The sequence below is a fragment of the Symphodus melops genome (genome assembly GCF_947650265.1).
Source record: "Symphodus melops genome assembly, chromosome: 3".
NCBI lineage: Eukaryota > Metazoa > Chordata > Actinopteri > Labriformes > Labridae > Symphodus > Symphodus melops.
Genome location: NC_136693.1, coordinates 30,944,904 through 30,958,872, shown reverse-complemented (window position 1 = coordinate 30,958,872; position 13,969 = coordinate 30,944,904). Strand labels below are relative to the sequence as shown.

The following is a 13,969-nucleotide window of genomic DNA, read 5'->3' as shown; positions in this document are numbered from 1 at the left end:
CAGTGAGCTCGTCAGCTTCGATAAACGCTGAGTCACTCTGTCCGTCTGTGTTTCAGTCAGCTTCGATAAACGCTGAGTCACTCTGTCCGTCTGTGTTTCAGTGAGCTTCGATAAACGCTGAGTCACTCTGTCCGTCTGTGTTTCAGTGAGCTTCGATAAACGCTGAGTCACTCTGTCCTCTGTGTTTCAGTGAGCTTGTCAGCTTCGATAAACGCTGAGTCACTCTGTCCGTCTGTGTTTCAGTCAGCTTCGATAAACGCTGAGTCACTCTGTCCGTCTGTGTTTCAGTGAGCTTGTCAGCTTCGATAAACGCTGAGTCACTCTGTCCGTCTGTGTTTCAGTGAGCTTCGATAAACGCTGAGTCACTCTGTCCGTCTGTGTTTCAGTGAGCTCATCGGGGAAGTCGGACACGCTGATGAGCGCCGGGTCCTGCTCGTTCACCTGTCAGGATTTCATGAGCATGAAAAACAGTCTGCTGCAGATCAAACTGCGAATAGGAAACACACAGTCGTCCAATCAGGTAACACCAAGCCCTGACACGCGTCCTCTTTCAGCCAATCAGAGAAGAGACTGACTGTCCTGTCTTTGTGCAGGTACCGGGCCTGGACAAGCCGTCTCTTCACGGGCGTCAGGGAAAGAGTCCTGATAACCCCTGTCTTCATGGTCTACCGGGCCCTCCAGGAGCCCCGGGGGTCCCAGGTAAGGAAACAAACGGTTCATTTCAACACCAGAGTCCGGCAGTCCCCTGAATGCTGCATTCATGTGTCCCCACTAGGACACCCAGGTGAACCAGGAAAGAGGGGGGACCACGGAGAAAAGGGCCCACCTGGTCCTAGAGGACCACGGGGAGACATGGGACCCATGGGTCCTGAGCCGGACCTGCAGCACATCCGAAGAGGTCGCAGGGGGCCGGTGGTAAGACGGAACTACGTGATCCCCTTCAGTCACTCTGAGCACACAAGTGCTAGCTTAGCATTTCTTTAGAAACGACTCTGAGCGAGGAAGGAGGCCGCTCTACAGCTCTCTCTGCACAGCTTGATTACAAAGTCGTCAAAATAAAAGTCTGTCCACCTTCAAAATAAAAGCACCACAGTTCAGTTGTCCACCTTCAAAATAAAAGCACCACATGTCTTAATGTGTGGACAGTGAGCGTGTGATGATGTTGAACGCTGGCGTGCGGTCAGGACTCTTTAAAAGTTACATTTGAAATGTTCCTTTTGTTCATATTTCAAGCTTTACGTCTCCTTCCTGTTTCATGCAGGGCCCTCCTGGAGCAGCAGGTAGAGACGGACTAAAGGTGTGTGTGTGTGTGTGTGTGTGTGTGTGTGTGTGTGTGTGTGTGTGTGTGTGTGTGTGTGTGTGTGTGTGTGTGTGACCTCTTACTAACGTTTCACTGTTTCTGGTGTGCAGGGTGACAGAGGAGCTCCTGGTCCCCGAGGACTTCCTGTAAGTTTATATAGAATTTACCTGATATATCGACCTCATAGGGGAGCGGCTCTTCATGCATGCCATTCCATTCTCTCTCTCTCTCTGCACGGTTCCCAACACCGCTGACCCGTCACTCCAACAGCGAAAATATTAATCGACTTAGACAGGTGGGCGCCGTGTAACGGTTTGTCAGGAGGCTTAAAACCCGCCTCAGCTCTCAGCCTGTCGTTAGCTTGACTCAAAGTTAGCCTGAGACAGCATTTCCAGCACGGAGACCGCCATCCATGGGACTCCAGCGCCCCCTGCAGGGACACACGGGGGACTCCAGCGCCCCCTGCAGGGACACACAGGGGACTCCAGCGCCCCCTGCAGGAACACACAGGGGACTCCAGCGCCCCCTGCAGGAACACACAGGGGACTCCAGCGCCCCCTGCAGGGACACACAGGGGACGACACTCAGGCTTAAAACACTCATATTTGCACTCTGTATTTTTCACTCTGACTCTGCCTGAGAATTTTCCTGCCAGCCTCCAAATATTATTCCCACGTGACGTCAGGTGAGCTGATGAACACAGGAGGAAATATTCAGGAGGAGCGAGCAGGCGGGGTGATGCTGCTGATACCAGCGAGTGACCTGTCTGATCTTTGTGCACACAACAAAGCTGCTTCCTGCTCTTCAGCTCTGCTACTTTATTTTTATTCCACTCTGTCGCTTCGTCGGCCATCTTGGGCGTGCATGTGGTCAAACAGCAGACACTTCACGCTGTGTGGGACTCGTGTGATTGTAATGGATCTTCATCTTCTTCCTCTCCTCAGGGACCACCCGGCTCCTTCGACTTCCTCCTGCTGATGATGGCCGACATCCGCAACGACATCATCGAGCTGCAGGAGAAGGTGTTTGGGGAGCGCCGAGGACTCTCTCTGGACAGTCCTCCTCACTCAGGTGGGGAAGTGGATTTTGTAGAGTGGGGATCCGGGCAAGGAGATCTACTGCTCAAAACCTGATACCTGACGTCCCACACATAATGACGGACTTGTAAATAATGAGTAATCTGGCGTGTGGGATGAACTGTCACACTCTCCACACAGACCTGCAGGCTAACAGAGCCATATGAGGAGCAGGATCACTGACTCTGGACCAGACTCTGGACCAGACTTCAGCTCCCCTTCATGATGCTGTGTGTGCAGGACATGGAGAGAGAAGGATGCACCGTGTGCCTTTCTTCACTTCAGGTCTCAGGTCTGAGCTCTGCAGAGGATCAGGTCTCAGGTCTGAGCTCTGCAGAGGAACAGGTCTCAGGTCTGAGCTCTGCAGAGGAACAGGTCTCAGGTCTGAGCTCTGCAGAGGAACAGGTCTCAGGTCTGAGCTCTGCAGAGGAACAGGTCTCAGAGCTCTGCAGAGGAACAGGTCTCAGAGCTCTGCAGAGGATCAGGTCTCAGGTCTGAGGACTCTTCAGTGTTCCTGTCCTGAAACACAAATATTCATGTGATGTATTTTACTGTCCAATAAAAAACTGAAGTGAGAATTTACTGCTGTGATGTTTATTTAAATTCATATGACAATCTGATTGGACGAAGATGAACTTAGACTTAGACTGAACTTTATACCTTTATAACCAATGAGTGCTGAAGTCGATCAATTCAGATCAACTTTATTTATAAAGCACTCATTATTCTTTACCCTGCACGGCTTTCCCCAGCACCTTTCTGACCACCTCCTGGTGGCCTCCTGGTCTGGTCTGGTCTCCTCCCCCTGCACCAACTTGCAGACTGACAGGTGCTGAGCCTTCAGTGTGGAAGCTCCTCCCTCTGTAAAGCTCACCTGTTCACCCCAGCTGATTGTTTGTGTGATCTGATGTAAGCGTATTATTTAATAACAGTGATTTGAGTTACTGTTAAAGTAGAAAAGAAACTGTAATTACACTAGAAAGCCACAGGTGGGCGCTCATGCACCTCTATGTATGTATACCGTCTTTAAAACCAACGAAGAAGACAGGATGCATAAACAAAGGAAGACGTGTTTCCACCCGGACACGTTGATGTGATGCGCCACATGCGCGGTGTTTTCTTTTATGTTTGTATGAGCTCTGTGCAGCGGAGGATCAAAGAGAGAGCGTCAGTAACTACAGACACCGTCTGCGCCTGCGCGTCTTTATGACTCGGTAAAACAACCATCTGTTTTTGTTGTTATTGACCTCTTTGATGTTTGAATTCTTTGGTTCTTTACACACATCATCCGGGTCTCTGCTGCTGTGCACGCGGTCACCTGCACACACACACATCCAGCATGTTCACTTCTTTTACTGTAGTCATCATCTTCATCTTCATCATCATCATCATCATTCACATAATGAGCTGTCTCTAGATCAGTGTGAATCAACGGGGGGTCCGGACCCCTGGGTGGTCGCCAGAGTCCAGGGGGCGGGGCCAAAGAAACTTGGAGGGAAGAGAAGAAAGTAAAACAAGAATGAAAATCAGCACAAGACATTTAAAAGTCTCTTTGTTTAATCTTTAGTCTGATCTATAGTTTAGATCTATAGATCTAAACTATAGATCTAAACTATATATCTATAGATCTATAGATCTAAACTATAGATCTATAGATCTAAACTATATATCTATAGATACTATAGATCTAAACTATATATCTATAGATCTATAGTTTAGATCTATAGATCTACTATAGATCTAAACTATAGATCAATATAGATCTATAGATCTAAACTATAGATCTAAACTATAGATCTATAGTTTAGATCTATAGATCTATAGTTTAGATCTATAGATCTATAGATCTATAGATCTAAACTATAGATCTATAGTTTAATATCTACTTACAAACACTTTCTACAAACACCTGGTGTTTATTTAGATGTTTGTGTAAACATGTTAATATGTTTATTTATGTTTGTGTAAACATGTTAATGTGTTTATTTATGTTTGTGTAAACATGTTAATATGTTTATTTAGATGTTTGTGTAAACATGTTAATGTGTTTATTTAGATGTTTGTGTAAACATGTTAATATGTTTATTTATGTTTGTGTAAACATGTTAATATGTTTATTTAGATGTTTGTGTAAACATGTTAATATGTTTATTTATATTTTGTGTAAACATGTTAATGTTTATTTATATGTTTGTGTAAACATGTTAATGTGTTTATTTATGTGTTTGTGTAAACATGTTAATGTGTTTATTTATATTTTGTGTAAACATGTTAATATGTTTATTTATATTTTGTGTAAACATGTTAATATGTTTATTTACATGTTTGTGTAACATGTTAATATGTTTATTTATATTTTGTGTAAACATGTTAATGTGTTTATTTACATGTTTGTGTAAACATGTTAATATGTTTATTTATATTTTGTGTAAACATGTTAATATGTTTATTTATATTTTGTGTAAACATGTTAATGTTTATTTATATGTTTGTGTAAACATGTTAATGTGTTTATTTATGTGTTTGTGTAAACATGTTAATGTGTTTATTTATATTTTGTGTAAACATGTTAATGTTTATTTATGTTTGTGTAAACATGTTAATGTTTATTTACATGTTTGTGTAAACATGTTAATGTGTTTATTTACATGTTTGTGTAAACATGTTAATGTGTTTATTTACATGTTTGTGTAAACATGTTAATGTGTTTATTTATATTTTGTGTAAACATGTTAATGTGTTTATTTATATTTTGTGTAAACATGTTAATATGTTTATTTACATGTTTGTGTAAACATGTTAATGTGTTTATTTACATGTTTGTGTAAACATGTTAATGTGTTTATTTAGAGGTTTGCGTGGACTCTCCACGGGAGTCCACGCTGATTCGTCCACGCTGGTATGGAGTGGGCGGTCCCTAAGCAGCTGGCTGGCCGTTCCTATTGGTTGTTGATGGTTACATTATTAAACAAAGCGACTTGCATTAGACTAAAGAGCTGTGATATGAACATGTTTGATTTTATAACACTAAGACACAAATGGCCGAGGTCACGGAGGGCGCCACCACTCGAGAAACGCTGTCAGGATTCAGACTCCGCCTCTCTGGATTGACTGCTGATATTTAATCTGTTTTTGTCATCAGGTATGTCTCAGGACAGTCAACACGGCAAGTGGACCGTCTCCAGCAGTGATGATGATGACGAAGGTCTACCTCCATCTGGGAGTTCAACATCTAAGCCCCGCCCCCCTGTTGAACCCAGTCAGAGACCCCGTCGGTCCTCCAGTCCGCCCAGCCTCAAAGTGAAATCAGAAGCAGCCTCTGTGGATTTAGAACCAGAGCCGGACTCCGCCCCTGTAACCTCGCTTGTGATTGGCTCTGAGGCCAGACAGTCGGCAGCAGTGAACCAGTTAAATCCAGTGAAGTATGAGAACACGCCATCATTGGCTGGGAAGAGAAAGAAGGAGGAGTCAGAGGGATCAGGCTGGGCTCTCTCTGACAGTGACGACGAAGATGTCGGTGTGAGGAAGCAGAGTGTCGGTAACCCTCCAAAGAGAGCGCCTCCCAGCCCCAAAACCAAAAAACCAAAGGTGGAGAGCGAGCGGCCGCCAAGTCCTCACGGCCGGGTCTACTACATCGATGAACCAGAGGACTTCTTCGAATCCAGTCCTCCCAGTGTGAGTGACCCGTACAGGTTTTACCTCAACAAGGTGACCGGCCTGGACAGACGGTTCAACACTGGAGCGCTCCACATCAGAGGTGTGTGTGTGTGTGTGTGTGTGTGTGTGTGTGTGTGTGTGTGTGTGTGTGTGTTAATCTTGGCTCTGTTCTTCTTATAGACATCCTGTCCCCTCTGTTTGGGACCCTGAAGGAGTCGGTCCAGGTCAGTACGGACACAGACGGTTTCTGTCCCCTCAGAAAGCGTCACACACAGATCTCTGTCCCAAGACACGTGTAAAGTCTTCTCGGCTAAAAACACTCAGCGGGGTTCAGGTCTGGACTCTGGAGACCAGCTGAATCCAGCCATGTTGAAAGGCCCTGTACAGGCTCATTTGACACCTGGATGAACTAATTGTCCAAGTCATGTTGATCATGACATTCATGCCAGACTCTGGCCCCGCCCCCGCCGCGGGCTCGTACAGGGGCACTCGGCATAATGTGTTGTTTGACATCAAGCCACATAGAGTTCAGTTCTAACCACCCAGCACGCTCCTGTAGAGGGCAGTCTCTATAAACACTGTATGTAAAGTACACGTCTTTATACTGGTATACACACCTGAGCATGTTAGCGTTGTTAGCGTTTCATCACAGTTAGCACGCTGTAGCTCTTTCATTGAATGAGTCATTAACACCAGCTCACTCTCGTCCTCGCAGTTTAACTACTGCTTCGATATCGCCTGGATGGTGAAGCAGTTCCCACCAGAGTTCAGGTGAGTCCTTCTCTGATTCCTTCTGGTCATGTTAGCATGAGTGCAGGTTTCTCCGCCGCGCACAGGAAAGACTTGGACCAGGAGAAAGGGTCAGATACACATTTAAAGCCTGGTTCTGTTTTTAATCTTGTTTTAAGGGAACGTCCAGTCCTCATCGTCCACGGAGACAAGAGGGAGGCCAAGGCCCGGCTGGTCCAGCAGGCTCAGCCTTTTCCTCATGTTCGGTTCTGTCAGGTACACGGCTGCAGCTGATTGGACAATGTGTTATTGTGCTGATGTTGGAAAAGCTCAGGATGTCCCTTTAAACTTCCCCACAGGCCAAGCTGGATATTGCTTTTGGGACTCACCACACGTAAGCATCTCTTCAGATCCCTTCTGACCTTCTATCTGCTTAAAGCATCCGTCTCTTCATTCAGCCAGGTACTTTACAGTTTAGCATGCTTAGGGGCGGGGCTAAAGCCCTGTTCAGACTGCGGCGTAACGCAGCTCAGCCGTCATAAGGTCTTCATATGTTATATTGGTGTCCCAGTCTCTGAGGTCACATCAGGTCACATCACAATACTGAAGAAACGGTATCCCTACATACACACACATGTTCAAGCTCTAACAGTAAATGTATGAGCACACAAACATCACTGAGCACACGCTTTAAACACGGACTGTCACACATGAACATCTGACTGAAGGCCCCTCTAATGGAGCCTCGCCCCCCCCCCCCCCCTCAGGTGACTTCACCTTGAAGACGATCCAAGTGCTTGTTGTTCATTAAAGCAGAATGTTCCTTCATGCAGGAAGATGATGTTACTGTGGTACGAGGAAGGCTTCAGAGTCATCATCATGACCTCCAACCTGATCAGAGCCGACTGGTACCAGAAAACACAAGGGTGAGTCTGAAACCTGGGGGGAGTCTAAAACCTGGGGGGGGGTCTGAAACCTGGGGGGGGTCTAAAACCTGGGGGGGGTCTGCAACCTGGGGGGAGTCTAAAACCTGGGGGGGGGTCTGAAACCTGGGGGGAGTCTAAAACCTGGGGGGGGGGTCTGAAACCTGTGGGGAGTTTAAAACCTGGGGGGAGTCTAAAACATGGGGGGAGTCTGAAACCTGAGGGGGAGTCTAAAACCTGCGGGGAGTCTGAAATATGGGGTGAGTCTAAAACATGGGGGGAGTCTGAAACCTGGGGGGGTCTAAAACCTGGGGGGGGTCTAAAACCTGGGGGGGGGGTCTGAAACCTGGGGGGAGTCTAAAACCTGGGGGGGGGGTCTGAAACCTGGGGGGAGTCTAAAACCTGGGGGGAGTCTAAAACCTGGGGGGGGGGGTCTGAAACCTGTGGGGAGTTTAAAACCTGGGGGGAGTCTAAAACATGGGGGGAGTCTGAAACCTGAGGGGGAGTCTGAAATATGGGGGGAGTCTAAAACATGGGGGGAGTCTGAAACCTGGGGTGAGTCTAAAACAAGGGGAGAGTCTAAAACCTGGGGGGAGTCTGAAACATGGGTGAGTCTGAAACATGGGTGAGTCTAAAACCTGGGGGGAGTCTGAAACCTGAGGGGGGGTCTGAAACCTGGGGGGAGTCTGAAACCTGGGGGGAGTCTAAAACATGGGGGGAGTCTAAAACCTGGGGGGAGTCTAAAACCTGGGGGGAATCTAAAACATGGGGGAAGTCTAAAACATGGGGGGAGTCTAAAACCTGGGGGAATCTAAAACATGGGGGAAGTCTAAAACATGGGGGGAGTCTAAAACCTGGGGGAATCTAAAACCTGGGGGGAGTCTAAAACCTGGGGGAATCTAAAACCTGGGGGAATCTAAAACCTGGGGGGAGTCTAAAACATGGGGGAAGTCTAAAACATGGGGGGAGTCTAAAACCTGGGGGAGTCTGAAACATGGGGGAAGTCTAAAACATGGGGGGAGTCTGAAACATGGGGGGAGTCTAAAACATGGGGGGAGTCTGAAACATGGGGGGAGTCTAAAACCTGGGGGAAGTCTGAAACATGGGGGGAGTCTGAAACATGGGGGAAGTCTAAAACATGGGGGGAGTCTAAAACATGGGGGGAGTCTAAAACATGGGGGAAGTCTAAAACATGGGGGGAGTCTGAAACCTGGGGGGAGCAGTGTACTGTACATAGTTTTATTTCTATTTACGCTGCTGAATATTTTTCCACCAAACCAGGATGTGGATGAGTCCGCTGTTTCCACGGTTACCAGAGGGTAGCAGTGAGAGTGCAGGTGAGTCCCCAACATTCTTTAAGAGGGACCTGCTGGGGTACCTGGCATCATACCGAGCACCTGAACTGGAGGAGTGGATCCAACGCATCAAAGAACACGACCTGTCAGAGACCAGGTGAACGCGAGCTGCCTACCTGTAGACTTTATGACAGCGGGTTACAGTCACCTCATACTCGTATGTTCTGTTCTCAGAGTTTATCTGGTTGGCTCGACTCCAGGGAGATATGTGGGCTCAGACATGGAGCGCTGGGGTCACCTGAGGCTGAGGAAAGTACGTGCTGTGGTTACCGCCACCAAGACGTTAGTGACAGACGCTTTAAGGCCTGAAAAGCCACATTTCCACCAAGCAGTCCGTTTCAGTTGAGTTTGATCCGGTTTGGTCCACATCAGCCTGATTACGCCTGCTTTTCCACAGTCAGCCACACCCTTAAGTGGAAGGCGGCGTAGAAGCCAGATGGCGTTAATCACGTCATCTACGTAAAAGCGCACCATCATGGTCGTGCAAAAGCTAATACAAAGTAGAAGATAGACGGTAAAAAATAGGCCACAATGGAGGACGCAACTTCCTGTGATCTTGTAGTTCTTCCTGTGATCTTGTAGTTCTTCCTGTCATCTTGTAGTTCTTCCTGTGATCTTGTAGTTCTTCCTGTGATCTTGTAGTTCTTCCTGTGATCTTGTAGTTCTTCCTGTCATCTTGTAGTTCTTCCTGTGATCTTGTAGTTCTTCCTGTAGTCTTGTAGTTCTTCCTGAGATCTTGTAGTTCTTCCTGTGATCTTGTAGTTCTTCCTGTGATCTTGTAGTTCTTCCTGTGATCTTGTAGTTCTTCCTGTCATCTTGTAGTTCTTCCTGTGATCTTGTAGTTCTTCCTGTAGTCTTGTAGTTCTTCCTGAGATCTTGTAGTTCTTCCTGTGATCTTGTAGTTCTTCCTGTGATCTTGTAGTTCTTCCTGTGATCTTGTAGTTCTTCCTGTAGTCTTGTAGTTCTTCCTGTGATCTTGTAGTTCTTCCTGTGATCTTGTAGTTCTTCCTGTGATCTTGTAGTTCTCCTGTGACCTTGTAGTTCTTCCTGTGATCTTGTAGTTCTTCCTGTGATCTTGTAGTTCTTCCTGTGATCTTGTAGTTCTCCTGTGATCGTGTATTTCTTCCTGTGATCTTGTAGTTCTTCCTGTAGTCTTGTAGTTCTTCCTGAGATCTTGTAGTTCTTCCTGTGATCTTGTAGTTCTTCCTGTGATCTTGTAGTTCTTCCTGTCATCTTGTAGTTCTTCCTGTGATCTTGTAGTTCTTCCTGTAGTCTTGTAGTTCTTCCTGAGATCTTGTAGTTCTTCCTGTGATCTTGTAGTTCTTCCTGTGATCTTGTAGTTCTTCCTGTGATCTTGTAGTTCTTCCTGTAGTCTTGTAGTTCTTCCTGTGATCTTGTAGTTCTTCCTGTGATCTTGTAGTTCTTCCTGTGATCTTGTAGTTCTCCTGTGATCTTGTAGTTCTTCCTGTGATCTTGTAGTTCTTCCTGTGATCTTGTAGTTCTTCCTGTGATCTTGTAGTTCTTCCTGTGATCTTGTAGTTCTCCTGTGATCGTGTATTTCTTCCTGTGATCTTGTAGTTCTTCCTGTGATCTTGTAGTTCTTCCTGTGATCTTGTAGTTCTTCCTGTAATCGTGTAGTTCTTCCTGTGATCTTGTAGTTCTTCCTGTGATCTTGTAGTTCTCTGTGATGTGTACAGCTGTGTTCATACTCTAGAAACAGACTCAACACCTGGCAGAAAAAACCAAAATGTGTGCGTCTATGTGGAAATTTGCAGTTAGGGTTTGATAGTTACGTAACCAGACAGAGGGATAGCAAAAAGTAGGATGGTACAGGTCAGTTATTTAGGTTATTAATGTCTTACTGCGATCAGAAACAATTCTGTTTTTTATTTCTTTATTAATAAAATAAAGTGGTAACATTTAAACAATAATCATTGACGTATTGTTTCTTTCCCCTCCTCTTCATATCTCCATCAGCTGTTGTATGAACACACTCAACCTGTTGCCAACGAGGAGAGGTGGCCTGTGATTGGTCAGTTCTCCAGCATTGGTTCCATGGGGCTGGATAAGAGCAAATGGTTGTCGGGGGAGTTTCAGCGCACCATGACCACGCTGGGGAAGTCGTCTCTACGCCCCGACACGCCCATGCACCTGGTACGTTCCTCCTGCAGAAGCTTTAAACTCAAACGCCGACCTGAGGTTATCAAGACTGCTGCCTTCAGTATCACCTGTGTGTGTGTGTGTGTGTGTGTGTGTGTGTGTGTGTGTGTGTGTGTGTGTGTGTGTGTGTGTGTGTGTGTGTGTGTGTGTGTGTGTGTGTGTGTGTGTGTGTGTGTGTGTGTGTGTGTGTGTGTGTGTGTGTGTGTGTGTGTGTGTGTGTGTGTGTGTGTGTGTGTGTGTTGCAGCTGTATCCATCAGTTGAAGATGTTAGGAATAGTTTAGAGGGCTATCCAGGTAAGTACGACTTGAATTCAAACTTTTCCGTTATTAAAGAAGCGATCTGTAACGGGTCTCCTCGGGGTTAATCAGTGTGCTCTGTGATTGGCTGCAGCTGGAGGCTCTCTGCCCTACAGCATCCAGACGGCTCAGAAACAACTCTGGCTCCACTCCTACTTCCAGTAAGTTCACCTCCGCTCAGCAGGATTTCATTTTAGGTATACCATGGTCTGGTTAAATGCTCGATTCTGATTGGCTAAAGGGTGTCCTGCGGGTGTCCATTCACTCTTGATATATGGACACCTGAGGAAGTATTCCCAGGTTAACAGTCGGTTCACTGTTCCAAACGAATGACAGTCAAGCGTCCACGCCGTCCAAACCTCCTTGGCGTGATCCCTTACTTAACAAGTACTGACCTGAGGCGTTGACGTTGTTCAAACCCGACTCTGAGTCCAGGTCAACAGAGTAACAGAAACCTTTTACACTTTGTTAACACGACAGCAAACAGCGCTCTGTAATGAAACACTCCGGGTGGAGATGTTGTTCAGCACTTCTTAGCCCTGCTGTGATTCTGTTGCTAAGCAACCCAAACATCCTGTTATACATTCTCTGAGGTTTAATGCTGTCGTGTTCATGCAGCCGTTGGAAGGCGGATACGACAGGAAGGAGTCACGCCATGCCACACATCAAGACGTACATGAGGGCGTCGCCAGACTTCTCCCAGCTCGCCTGGTTCCTCGTCACCAGGTGTGTGCGCTCAAAAAGCAGTAACATAAGAAAACTACAGAAATGTGTCCAATGAAGGTCAAAAAAGGGCGTGTCCCCTTCCTACCATCCTTTCCTCGACTTCTTTGCAAATCGTCCTCAATCGGGGGGGGGCGGGGTCTCTATAATGAGAATCAGTGTGTTTGTATCAGAGCTGTGTGTAGATGAACAGAATGTGAAGTGCAGACAGTCTGTAGAGACGGTAGAGGTGGCGTGCAGACAGTCTGTAGAGGTGGCGTGCAGACAGTCTGTAGAGGTGGCGTGCAGACAGTCTGTAGAGGTGGCGTGCAGACAGTCTGTAGAGGTGGCGTGCAGACAGTCTGTAGAGGTGGCGTGCAGACGGTCTGTAGAGGTGGCGTGCAGACGGTCTGTAGAGGTGGCGTGCAGACAGTCTGTAGAGGTGGCGTGCAGACAGTCTGTAGAGGTGACGTGCAGACAGTCTGTAGAGGTGGCGTGCAGACAGTCTGTAGAGACGGTAGAGGTGGCGTGCAGACAGTCTGTAGAGACAGTAGAGGTGGCGTGCAGACAGTCTGTAGAGACGGTAGAGGTGGCGTGCAGACAGTCTGTAGAGACAGTAGAGGTGGCGTGCAGACAGTCTGTAGAGACGGTAGAGGTGGCGTGCAGACAGTCTGTAGAGACGGTAGAGGTGACGTGCAGACAGTCTGTAGAGATGGTAGAGGTGGCGTGCAGACAGTCTGTAGAGACGGTAGAGGTGGCGTGCAGACAGTCTTAAGAGACGGTAGAGATGGCGTGCAGACAGTCTGTAGAGACGGTAGAGATGGCGTGCAGACAGTCTGTAGAGACGGTAGAGATGGCGTGCAGACAGTCTGTAGAGGTGGCGTGCAGACAGTCTGTAGAGGTGGCGTGCAGACAGTCTGTAGAGACGGTAGAGATGGCGTGCAGACAGTCTGTAGAGACGGTAGAGATGGCGTGCAGACAGTCTGTAGAGGTGGCGTGCAGACAGTCTGTAGAGGTGGCGTGCAGACAGTCTGTAGAGACGGTAGAGGTGGCGTGCAGACAGTCTGTAGAGACGGTAGAGGTGGCGTGCAGACAGTCTGTAGAGACGGTAGAGGTGGCGTGCAGACAGTCTGTAGAGGTGGCGTGCAGACAGTCTGTAGAGGTGGCGTGCAGACAGTCAGTAGAGGTGGCGTGCAGACAGTCTGTAGAGGTGGCGTGCAGACAGTCTGTAGAGACAGTAGAGGTGGCGTGCAGACAGTCTGTAGAGACGGTAGAGGTGGCGTGCAGACAGTCTGTAGAGGTGGCGTGCAGACAGTCTGTAGAGGTGGCGTGCAGACAGTCAGTAGAGGTGGCGTGCAGACAGTCAGTAGAGGTGGCGTGCAGACAGTCTGTAGAGGTGGCGTGCAGACAGTCTGTAGAGACGGTAGAGGTGGCGTGCAGACAGTCTGTAGAGACGGTAGAGGTGGCGTGCAGACAGTCTGTAGAGATGGTAGAGGTGGCGTGCAGACAGTCTGTAGAGGTGGCGTGCAGACAGTCTGTAGAGGTGGCGTGCAGACAGTCAGTAGAGGTGGCGTGCAGACAGTCTGTAGAGGTGGCGTGCAGACAGTCAGTAGAGATGGCGTGCAGACAGTCTGTAGAGGTGGCGTGCAGACAGTCTGTAGAGACAGTAGAGGTGGCGTGCAGACAGTCTGTAGAGACAGTAGAGGTGGCGTGCAGACAGTCTGTAGAGACAGTAGAGGTGGCGTGCAGACAGTCTGTAGAGGTGGCGTG

General features: G+C 47.6%; 2 protein-coding genes and 1 long non-coding RNA gene across 4 annotated transcripts in view; all 3 read left to right on the top strand.

Moving 5' to 3' along the window:
* The first annotated feature begins 348 nt into the window (after positions 1-348).
* LOC306821408 (uncharacterized protein) lies at positions 349-2,654 on the top strand. 2 transcript variants are annotated; one of them, XM_079339807.1, is made up of 7 exons: positions 349-520; positions 594-699; positions 776-915; positions 1,262-1,297; positions 1,411-1,446; positions 2,245-2,371; positions 2,518-2,654. In XM_079339807.1, the coding sequence occupies exons 1-7, from the start codon at positions 416-418 to the stop codon at positions 2,541-2,543; spliced, it is 576 nt and encodes a 191-aa protein (XP_079195933.1). In that variant the 5' UTR covers positions 349-415; the 3' UTR covers positions 2,544-2,654. The 2 variants fall into 2 exon arrangements, with proteins under 2 accessions (XP_079195933.1, XP_079195932.1); XM_079339806.1 differs by having other exon boundaries at positions 352-520; positions 2,245-2,654.
* Positions 2,655-2,663: 9 nt separating this feature from the next.
* LOC306821409 lies at positions 2,664-2,958 on the top strand. The gene is made up of 2 exons (XR_013778791.1): positions 2,664-2,811; positions 2,862-2,958. It is a non-coding gene; the product is annotated as an uncharacterized lncRNA (long non-coding RNA).
* A 464-nt stretch (positions 2,959-3,422) lies between these two features.
* LOC306821133 (tyrosyl-DNA phosphodiesterase 1-like) overlaps positions 3,423-13,969 on the top strand; it is a 14,066-nt gene continuing 3,519 nt past the window's right edge. Inside the window, exons 1-13 of the mRNA XM_079339359.1 lie at positions 3,423-3,590; positions 5,519-6,133; positions 6,214-6,257; positions 6,749-6,804; positions 6,942-7,038; positions 7,122-7,156; positions 7,596-7,688; positions 8,967-9,137; positions 9,215-9,293; positions 11,018-11,194; positions 11,446-11,494; positions 11,592-11,658; positions 12,116-12,223. Of these exons, the coding sequence (XP_079195485.1) occupies positions 5,521-6,133; positions 6,214-6,257; positions 6,749-6,804; positions 6,942-7,038; positions 7,122-7,156; positions 7,596-7,688; positions 8,967-9,137; positions 9,215-9,293; positions 11,018-11,194; positions 11,446-11,494; positions 11,592-11,658; positions 12,116-12,223 (1,589 nt within the window). The 5' untranslated portion in view covers positions 3,423-3,590; positions 5,519-5,520. The remainder of the gene's footprint in view (positions 3,591-5,518; positions 6,134-6,213; positions 6,258-6,748; positions 6,805-6,941; positions 7,039-7,121; positions 7,157-7,595; positions 7,689-8,966; positions 9,138-9,214; positions 9,294-11,017; positions 11,195-11,445; positions 11,495-11,591; positions 11,659-12,115; positions 12,224-13,969) is intronic.